This window comes from Tiliqua scincoides, chromosome 2 (assembly GCF_035046505.1).
Source record: "Tiliqua scincoides isolate rTilSci1 chromosome 2, rTilSci1.hap2, whole genome shotgun sequence".
Taxonomy (NCBI): domain Eukaryota; kingdom Metazoa; phylum Chordata; class Lepidosauria; order Squamata; family Scincidae; genus Tiliqua; species Tiliqua scincoides.
This window is the reverse complement of record NC_089822.1, coordinates 22248383-22259071: the sequence shown is the minus strand read 5'-3', so window position 1 is coordinate 22259071 and position 10689 is coordinate 22248383. Positions and strand designations below refer to the sequence as shown.

Here is a 10689-nt window from a genome sequence, read left to right as displayed (position 1 = left end):
ATGTGTGGGTAGATCTGGGCTCCAAAGACTTCCAGCTGTGTCCAGCTTCCCCTACCTTGTTTCACCCCTCCCTGCCCCCATTCTGTTCACCCATCACCACCTTCCCCTGCTCTGTTTCACTCCTCACCCTTTGCAAAGGGGCCCAAAAGAAACTTCATACCCCCTGATAAAATTCCTCAGAGTCCCTGCCTGTAGAGGATGGGTTCTTCCCAACAACCATATACCTACAGCAATATCTGCCTCCCAGAGGTAGTTCTAGCCCACCTAATCACACTAAATGCACCACAAAGCACACACTCCATGTTTTGTTATTTATTTTATTTTTAAAATTTCAATACCCCCCATTTCCAAAGACTGTAGAACACAGTGGATTACAGTACTGAAAACAAACACTATTTAGAACATCAAAAAGAAGAAAACCAGATAGCAGAATATATAAAACATGCAGAGGAGTAAAAAACAAGCAGAAAGAGTAATATCCAGCAAGAACCCTCATTCTGACCCAAAACCCTGGTGAAAGAGCCAGAGGTTGATGGGAGCTGGGTAGGGGCCAACCAAGTCTCCAGTGGGAGGGAGTTCCAGAAGATCAGGACCACTACGCAGAAAGTTCTGTCCCTAGCACGCACCCTCAGCAAACTAAAGATTTTCAGCATGTGAAAGTTCCCTCATATCTCAGTAAAACTGAATCTCAGCTCTCAGTGGATGCATCCACATGTGATTTCCTCTTCCACTGAGAGCTGAGATTCGAGGATTTTGCTCAAGTTGTGGACCTACAAGGTGGAGGATGTTTCATCACAGTCATGCCCAGAGCATAGTGCAGCTGGTTTCCTATGTGGTTTTTATTCAAAGGGGTTGAAAAAATAAAAATGCTTTGATGATTAAGACAGAAAGAAGAACAAAGAAACTGATATCTAAGAACAGGAAAACCACCGGTTCAATTTCTACACCAGTCATGACTGTTGCTTCGAAATCTCTAACACCTTTTAAATGGATGTTAAAACGTTATGGCAGGGTGGTGATAGTTCCTGATCTGCAGTAGGGTTGCCAGATCCTGTTGGAGTTTACATTTCACACTTTAAGTGAAATAATGCCATTTTCAAATGCTTCAAATAAAATACACCCTGAAAGTAAAAAAAAAAAACTAGCCTGTCAGGGAGGACAGTTCTAGTCTAGCCTTCTTACTGATGTCTTCTACTTCTGGGATGTTGTTCAGGTAGGACAGCATTCGAAATGTGACTCCCTCCACCAGCAGTCTGAAGTGATGTGATTTGTTTGACTGTCTCAGAATTCAACCCCCAGATTTCTCACTTCATCTTGCTGCATGTGAAGACCCAGGGCTGGCCCAAGACCCCAAAGTACTTGAAGTGAGGTGCCAAGTTCTGCCTCCTTGACCTTTTGATTTGCTAACCTCCGCTTTCCCCTGCTGTTTGGACTGGGAATAGGAAGAGGGGGATGGACCAGAAAAGGATGAGTGGAGTAGAGTGGTGTCTCTGACATACTAGCCCACCACTTCCTCTCCTCCACACTTCCTCTTCTGCTCCATTCCCCTCTTCCTTTTCTAATCCATTAAGCAGAAGCAGCAACAGTGGGGTGGATGAAGGTGGGTGCTCCCCCTCCAATCTGCTATCCAAGGCAACGGCCTCAGTCAGCCTCAAGGATGGGCCAGAAGTGATACGAGACCTGTTCTCTGAATTGCAGGAGAAGGGATGCAGAAAGGCCCTGGTCACTGAAAAAGTAGAAATTGTGCTGCACTCTTTCCTGAGTGCTGAGCACCATAAGAAGGGGCGTGAGTTCCCTCTCCATTTGTTGGTGCTCCTCAGCAACCATTCTGCCTCCAACCAGTAGAACATCTCAACAAAGCACTATATCCTAGCAATTGCAGGGTGCATGAAGAGAACAGAAGAGAAGAGAAAAAGCAACACCACAGAAGAGCACTAACTGAAAGGACAGAATCCTCCACCCCCACATGTGCTTCATGTTCACACATGCTTGTTCATCACCTGATGAGTGCATGCATTATTGAGCTATCACACACAGATCAAAGGACTCGGATAGAAATTACTGCTTCCCGTCATTTCAATGCATATCAGGAAACTGAATCACAGAATCATATGATCAGGCTAGTAGTTGCTGTTCATGGTACGTGTGATCCAGGAGAGATATTCCTTTGTTAGACGTGTATAGACATCAGGGTATTTGGGATCACCACATTTATTTTTTCTGCCAAAGGAAACGATGCCTCTTTGTTCACCTTTGCATATCAGAGGCCCACCAGAGTCACCCTGGAGAAAAAGGAACCAAGAGATGTTTACATTATCACTCCCTGAAGCAGATACTGGCATTTCTTACTCACACGGGCACAACAGTGAGGAAAGTTGTGAAAAATTCCGCACTGATGCTTAATGAATTTTTAGACATGTTCAATAAATGCATTTTAATATGGACCCCTGGCTGCCTATTCATTTGGGCCCAATTCAAGGTGCTGGTTTTGACCTATAAAGTCCTTTATGGCCTGGAACCAGGATACCAAGGATGAGAAAGTCCTGTGTGGCTTGACTTGAGTCAAGTCTAGAGTCACCCTCCCCCTGCAACTCAACTCAAAAAACAGTCATAATGGGGCACTTTCCAAGTCACCCAGTCACCCTTTAGTGACTCTAAAGGACTTGTCGAGTCACCCCCTTTAAAAAGCCTGCTGTGGAAACAATGGGGCTTCTACCATGGGTGTGTGTGTGTGTGAGTTCTCCTTTAATACTCCCCTGCTGCCCTGTCCCATCTGTGAACAAGGCAGGACGGGACGGGATGGACTGCAGACAGCCAGGACAGAAGCAGCAAGAGGGAAGAGGGTCATGAGCAATAGCTAGGAGGCTTACCAGGATGATCCAATCCTTGGCAACTCTACGCAGAAGTAGTTCCACTGAAGCCAGTCATTCAATGAGGCTCCTTATTCCCCACCAGCCATGTGGTACAAACTATGATCACTATGATCTCCCTTCTGCCTTCCCTTCCTCCTCCCTCCCCTCCCCTCCGAGCTTCTCAAGCCAATGGTAAGGCAAGAACCCCCTTGGCTCTGCCTCCTGCCCTCCCTCAGCCAATGAAAATATCAGAATGCCCATCCTTTTTCCAATGAACATCTGTTCCTTCCTTCCTATCAGAGACAGGCAAAAGAAAGCCCAGTCCCACCTTCCCCCATTCATTGCAAGAGGAAAACATTAACTCTTTCCTGCCTCCCAGTTGGAACTTTCCTGCTGCTCGCCTGGTTGGAATAATGGCCCCACAAGGTTTTTCACACCATAAAAACAGTAAGCAGGCACACCCAGACACAGGCAGACTCGAGTCTGCACACGTGGGGACAAGTTCCAAGTCAGGGAGGCCCTGACCCAAGTGTTTTTCAGAGTCTTTCAAGTGCGCGACTTTCGAGTCCATGAGTCAGCAAAAAGCGTACATTTTCTTGACTCAAGTCCGAGTCATCCAAGTCAAGTTCCAAGCCCTGCAGGGTACCTTTGGGACCTTCTACTCCCATACAGTCTGGCTCATCCCTTAGGTCTTCTGGCAGAGCCCTGCTAAGAGTTCCACCACCATTCAAGGTAAAATGGATAGTGTTGAGAAACAGGGCCTTCTCTGTTGTGGCACTGCACTTCTGGAACATCTTCCAGAGGAGCTACTATTAGCCAGCCCCATCTGTGGAGCAGTTCTGACAAGGCTTGAAAGCATTTCTAGCTTTTGCAGGGGGGAGGGGGCTGCCTCACTGTCGTCTTACAATTATTGAACTATTCTCTTGTCACTATTCCCAGTATTTAGCAGAGAATGTTTTATCCATTTATTACTGTTATTTTATTGCCTGTTGATTGTGTTTTAATTTTTAGATGACATTATGCTTGATTCTGTTCTAAGTAACCTTGTGCAATTTTTAACTGGAGATATAAATGGGGTATAACTTCATAAAGCAAACAAACCAATGCAGCAGAACTAAATAATAATGTACTATAATAATGCACTATAGATAGTACTGTAATAAGCTCTCTTATTTTAGTAGCTAGAAAAGAAGCTAGGTTAGGTTTTTGTTTCCCTAAACACATGAAAAAGTAAGAACATAATTTTTTTTTAAATCTAATTCCACATTTTTGTAGTACTTATGAGTGGTTCAAATCAAATTGTCGCTATTGTTCTTAGGATGCTGTGCTTTAGAAAATTCCTGAAACAAGAGTGCAGCATTCCTGATCTTAGCTGCTTCTGTTCTGAGTTTTAAATAAAAACATGTTAGTCCTTAGTAGTCACATGTTAAGGTGCTTGGAATAAACCTCGCCGTTGTTAAAATGGAAAGTGCTCTTTACACCCTAACCTTTGATGGGCTTTCTGCCATTGACTTTCATGGTGATATAATGTCATCTAGGAAATTTGTACTGTATTTTAAAGTTCTTAACAAAACAGAACAGAGCAGTTTGAATTATTTCATATTCTTTCATTCTGACATCGACTGTTCCATTCAGCAAGATGTCACATGATACATGATCTTTCATATTCTAACCTCACTGATTGACAGAATAGGTAAATAAAATTGTTACCAGGCACGAAGCCTTCCTTCCTTTCTTGTCACCGGCACACACCATATTCATCGTCACAGGAGGGTGAGAATTATAGTGCTTTCTGTCATTGCAGATGCGCCGGTTAATGACAGAGACGTTGACTTCACGTAGGGTGTCTGATGGCTTCTTCTGTCCATTAGCGGTAATTCCCCACCCAGCCACTAGACATTTTGTTCCTGCCTTAACATCCTTGTAAGTTCTGGGGAGTGTAAGGGGTTTCACAGCTGGAGTAATCTTTGCTGGTTTATTGAGCTTAAGGTAAAATAAAGAGCAACAGTTGTTATTAACAAAGGACATCTTCAGATTTTTTTAAAACTCATATGATTTCATTCCACATTAAAGAATAATGAATTTGCTGCAATTGTTGTTATTACTATTTATTCATCACCAAACATGTAAAGCGAGAGAACAGTAGATCTCAAAACTGTTATGGTATACATAAGTCTACCCAAATAAAAACCAAATGGTTTAAACCAGTGTTTCTCAAACTGTGGGTCGGGACCCACTAGGTGGGTCACGAAGGAATTTCAGGTGGGTCCCCATTCATTTCAATATTTTATTTTTAATAATAATAATAAATAATAAAACTTTATTTTTATCCCGCCCTCCTCCCTAACGGGACCCATTTTATTTTTAATAAATTAGATAAAATAATATTTTATTTTTAATATATTAAACTTGATGCTGCCATGGTATGTGACTGCATTTGGAGAAATATTACACATCTGTGCTTTGAATAGGCTACTATGTATATGCTTTTAACAATGATAGACAATGGGACTTGGGTAAGCGTGGGTAGGATTACAACCTAGGATTGTGAAAAATGTTCCTGCTTGATAATGTCACTTCCGGTCATGACATCACTTCCGTGGGGGGAGGTCCTAACAGATTCTTATTCTAAAAAGTGGATCCCGGTGCTAAAAGTGTAAGAACCACTGGTTTAAACTAAAATTAATACATGCTAAATTGTATCTTATAAACATACAGCATTATGGTTGGTTAGCATATAGCATTATGGCCTTGTAACTCACGGCAGGTAGCAGTAGCATAGCTAGGGAGGTGCAGGGGGTAGCAAATGTACCAGGCAGCAAGGTGACTGGGGGGCAACAAGGTGGCTGGGGGGCAACAATGCCCACACTCGACGATCAGCTGCTGCAAAAAGCCCTGCCAGGCACTCGAAAGGAGGAGGCTAAGGGAAGGCAACAGTCAAGGGCAACATACAGTTGCCCCTCCCTGCAGCTGAGATGGAAGGAATCGCTTGTTTGTGCAGGGGGGGGGGGAGTCTAGCCCTTGCAGCGGTCCCGCAGACACAGCAGAGGAGCTGGTGGCAATGTGCACATACCTTCTCCGCCTGTTCATTCAGGCACACACGCACCTTCTTTCTTTCCTTCACCCATCCTGGCAGCCCTGACTCCCTCTGTCATTTCCCCCACCTCTCCTGCTCCACATGCTGCCCTCTGACGCCCCTTTGGCTTAAATGGCAAGAGAGGAGGTGTGGGGGGCAGAGGAGGGAGGGTGCCTACTTGGAGGAAGAAGTGTGTGCAAGAAGAGTGGAGACTGTCTGCTCCTGGTCAGCACAGGGGGCGTGCGTGTGTGTGTGTGTGTGTGTGTGTGTGTGTGTGTGTGTGTGTGTGTGTGTGTGTGTGTGTGTGTGATGGAGCCCCTGCTAGGCAGGCAGAGCCCCCAGAGTCCCTTCTGGAACCCAGCCTGGTTGGAGGAGGGGATTCTCCTTATGCAGCTGCTCATCGTTCTCACCTCCTTCCCGTGCCTCTTACTGTCCTCTGCTCCCCACACGGCCTCTCTCCATTTGCCTTCCCCCTCAGCCTCCTCTCTCCTCCTGGCAAGGCTGCAGCAGCCTGATTGCAATCTAAGCTAGTAGGGCTTACTCCTGAGTAGACATGCAGGAGATTGGGCTCCAAGGCTGCAATCCCATCCCCACTTTCCTGGGAGTAAGCCCCATTGACTATAATGGGCTTGCTTCCAAGTAGACAGGTAGAGGTTTGGGCTCCCATCCCCACTTTCCTGGGAGTAAGCCCCATTGACTATAATGGGCTTGCTTCCAAGCAGACAGGTAGAGGTTTGGGCTCCCATCCCCACTTTCCTGGGAGTAAGCCCCATTGACTATAATGGGCTTGCTTCCAAGTAGACATGCAGAGGTTTGGGCTCTGAGCTGGCTGACTGTGATAGGTTACCTGCACATGTGCAGGAACGTGAAGAGGGTAGCAAGCAAGGCACAGCAACCTGGGAGGCAAGTTGCAGCAGGTGGTTTGGCCTCATTATTTAATCATATAATTCCTCAATTCCACTTCCTGAAGGTCAGCTGCTGGCTCTTATTATTGTCTCCAGCCCCTTCCTGCACCTCTCAAACTGTGTAAGGCTACAATCCTACCTTACCTCACTTACCAGAGAGTAAGCCCCATTGAACACAATGGAACTTACTTTTGAGTAGACATTAATAGATTGCGCTATAACAGTACAAGTACTTTCAACAGGTGCTTGCTATTTCAAAATATTAGCTAACATTTCTCACTCATTTTAACAAATAAAAAGACTCAATTAAATTAATTAATTTTGAAGTCATTGCAGTGGAGGGGCGCTACGGAAGCTACTTTGCACGGGGCAGCAACTTGGTTAGCTACGCCACTGGCAGGTAGCATACAGAACAAAATGGCCTCAGCCTAAGATCCTGCTAGTTGAAACTGGAGGCTGAGATACTCACTCACAAGGAGAATGAGCAGGCTGGAGCCATTGACTTGGGTTCACTTGCCAGGAGTGGATCTGTCAAGGAACAGCCCCACCCTGCTATGCCAAAAAGCGTCAGTCTATGTGCTGTTTAAAAATGTACCTGTAAAAGCATCAGGTCATTTTCCGTTGTCTCTGAACTAAAGCCTGGGTGAGGAAACTGTTTCATAATGCTGAAGTTCTGTTTTGTACTCTCTTGTTCAGATTTTGAATGAGCACCAAGAACAATGCTGGGCTTTCTCCCCCTGCAAAGATAAACAGAGGTGACTTGAAGGGTGACTGAAGCTCAGTTCTGGCAAGAATGATACCACTATTCAACCTGTCTGATAAATCCATCACCAGGAATTGGGTTTTGTACTGTATCACTTCACTTTGCCAGCTGTTCAAGGCTTTGCGGCTATAATGGTGATTGGGCAGCTGTTCTCCCCTGCAGTAACAGGTTGGTTAACCCTGAATGCATATAGTCTAATCTGCCTTTAGTTTTGCAACCCACCAAAAATTGGGTCATGACCCACATACCCACAGTTTGGGAACTGCTGCTAGGCAGCCACCATGTTCTCCCAATACAGTTCCTCTTCTGCTCCTCTTGGCTTTTTACTGGGAGAAGGGGCCTGGGCTGTAGCCATGAAAATGGAGGCAGATGGAACAATGATGGTGATGTTACTGCATTTCCAGGAAAAAAAAGACAAAGGGAGATGGCATGAGCACATCCAAGCAAGGAGGGCAGCATCAATGATATGCTGCCTCACGCATGGGGGGGGGGGGCTGGCTTTGGTAGCCCTGCCCTGCTGCCTGACTGGAGATGGCTGCAGAGATGGAGGGAGAGAGTTCCTACTTCCTGAGGAGCTGTTTTCAAGTGATGCTGGGCGGAAGCGAATCCTGCAAAGAACAGAAACATTTCTCCATATTTACAATTGACAGTGCGCTGCTGTTAACACCCAGTTTGGTTTCACCAACGTTCCTCCACATAATTGTGTTCCAAAGATTAGGGCCATGAAAGGTCTTGAGTGTGGACGCGATTTGCTTCCTCCAATTATATCTGCACATTGACCTAAAGAGAAATAGACCAGGCTAAACAGACTGGCTGCATACACAGTGCTGAAGGTTAATCTATTAGTAAAAGAGCAGAATAGTGTAATTCTATAAAGGAGGCCTCACCAAACATACAACTCTTCACTGGTCATGATTTATGACATGCTAGCCAGAGACTGGACACCTGTACGGCCATCCCCCTAACCCTTTTTTCAGTTTCAGGAAGAAAACAGCTGCATCATTCATGCCTTTGGGGAGCTGCCACATGTGGGAGGTGTGCTGTGTTCAGCCTGATGAATCTCAGGTTATACAAACCTCCTTTGAAGGATTAATATCACAGTTATGACCAGAGGTTGAAAGAATTGAGGATTGGAGGGGGGGGGGTATAGGAAATACATGCTAGTTCAAAATCAATATATACGTAGGTTTCTTTCCAAAAATCATTGACATTAGAAAAAAAGCAGGAAAGTTAGTTGTGTCTGAATTTTCCTCCCAAATGGCTAACAGAAAAGAGGAGGAGTTGGGCAATCCTTGAGTGTATGTAAGAGAAACCTTTTGCCTATCCAAGTGTTTTGGGATTGGATCAGTCTGGGAGAGACATGGAGAACTAATCACTAAGCTGAATCACATAAGCTGAAATGGCTAAACTGTGTTGTTGTGCAGCTGAAGACTGATCCTGAGAATATCCCAGCAAGTTAAACTGTTGGAAAAGTGGTGTTGTCTGATGTAACTCTCCATCCTTTGTTCTGGCAGAATGCCAACTTGTTAAAGTGCCAACCAGGCGCTGAGTTCAAGACAAGGTGAGAGAAGAGACCTAACCCTTCAAAGCCCTGTGAAGGGTCTTTGACAAATTAGGGGTTGATGGGCAACAGATACATGACCAGGCATGTTGACAACAGGGGTCCTGGGGTCCTGGACAGGTAACCTTGAGATCACCCCATCTTCCCATCACATTTACTTAAATATTTTATAGCATTACATTACAAATGCATTACAAACAAACAACTTATTTATCGCTCCATTTTTTTGAAATTGAGCACAGGGTGAAATTTTGGCACACTTGAATCTTCTTTCTTTTGTTCTGACACTTGATTAACCAGGCATTTCATTCAGTGTTGCTGCACCATCCTCAGGTTCCACACTGTAAAGCCTTGCTGGTTCTGGCCAAAGGTCTATCCACTCCAGCATCGTGTTTCCCATAGTAGCCTATCAGTTGCCTCTGGGAAGCTCACAAGCAGGAGAAAAAGACAGACCCCTCTCCCAGCATCGCTGCATTGCCACTGGTATTCAGAAACATACTACAGCTATCCTTGGAGGTAGCACATAGAAATCATGTCTCTGTGTCCGTGAGAGGCTTGCAGCATAGATCTGTACAGGGCTTTAAAAAGGCAAATGTATGAATGGAGTGGGACAAGGAAGAACAGAGACACAGCATAGCACTTACCTCTGGTGATTCTGAGGAGGACAATGGCCATGGAGAAGCACATGGCAAAGGAAAGCCTCACCATTGCTGCAGTGATGTGATACCACAAGGCCTGAGATGTGATATCTCAGTGATGTGATACCACAATGTATATTAAGAATACGAAGGAGATAGGTTTTATGTTCTGCATCACGTGAATATTTTTTTACATATTAAGTAACTAATGTGTAACCTCTGGGCTTTGCAGAGAGATGGAGGAAGTGTCACTTCTAGATACTGAAGGAAAGCTATAATTGAATTAACCAAGTTGACCAATGAGATAGAAACAGAAAAAAAGACTCATGTTCTCAGGGTTGACATTGCCTTATTGTGTGTATATGTGTGGTCTGGTGTCTATAGAAGGTTTCCTGTAATATCTACACTCGCAGCCTCAAGTATACGACTCCAGAGACAAGTGGCAATGTAGTGTGTGGGTAGGTGGTACAAGCATTTCCTGCTGAGTCAGAAGAAGGCTTGGGTTGAACAGATAGATATGGGGTAGATAGGAAAAGAAGTTTAGAGCCTGTCATAATGAAAGAAAAACTAGGGAGTCACTAACCCACTGCATTGTCACTGTAAAGTCATGGAGGTTTGCACTGTTACATGTTTGAGCCCCACTTCCCCATGTGGTGAGACGTTCCAAAGGCTGTAGCACTACTGGTTTCCTTTGGAAGAGACAGCACTGAAGACCTACAGAGGCTTGGTAATACAGTAGAACCTCCAAAGCTGACCACTTCTCTATAATGACCACTTCCTTAAATTGAGCTAATTTTCACAGTATGGACAGACACTGCATATACACTATGGGAGACCAACCTCTCTATATTGACCACCTCCGTAAGTTGTATCTTAACCACTTCGACCATTGCA

At 44.8% G+C, this 10689-nt stretch overlaps 1 protein-coding gene across 1 annotated transcript; it reads right to left on the bottom strand.

Annotated features, from left to right (window-relative positions):
* Nucleotides 1-2120: 2120 nt before the first annotated feature.
* On the bottom strand, nt 2121-9865 carry LOC136642103 (granzyme A-like). Its single transcript, XM_066618327.1, has 5 exons — nt 9802-9865; nt 8238-8376; nt 7429-7570; nt 4563-4835; nt 2121-2282 (listed from the first exon to the last, which is right to left on the bottom strand). Exons 1-5 carry the CDS (start codon nt 9863-9865, stop codon nt 2121-2123), a joined length of 780 nt encoding a protein of 259 aa, XP_066474424.1.
* Between the last annotated feature and the right edge of the window lie 824 nt (nt 9866-10689).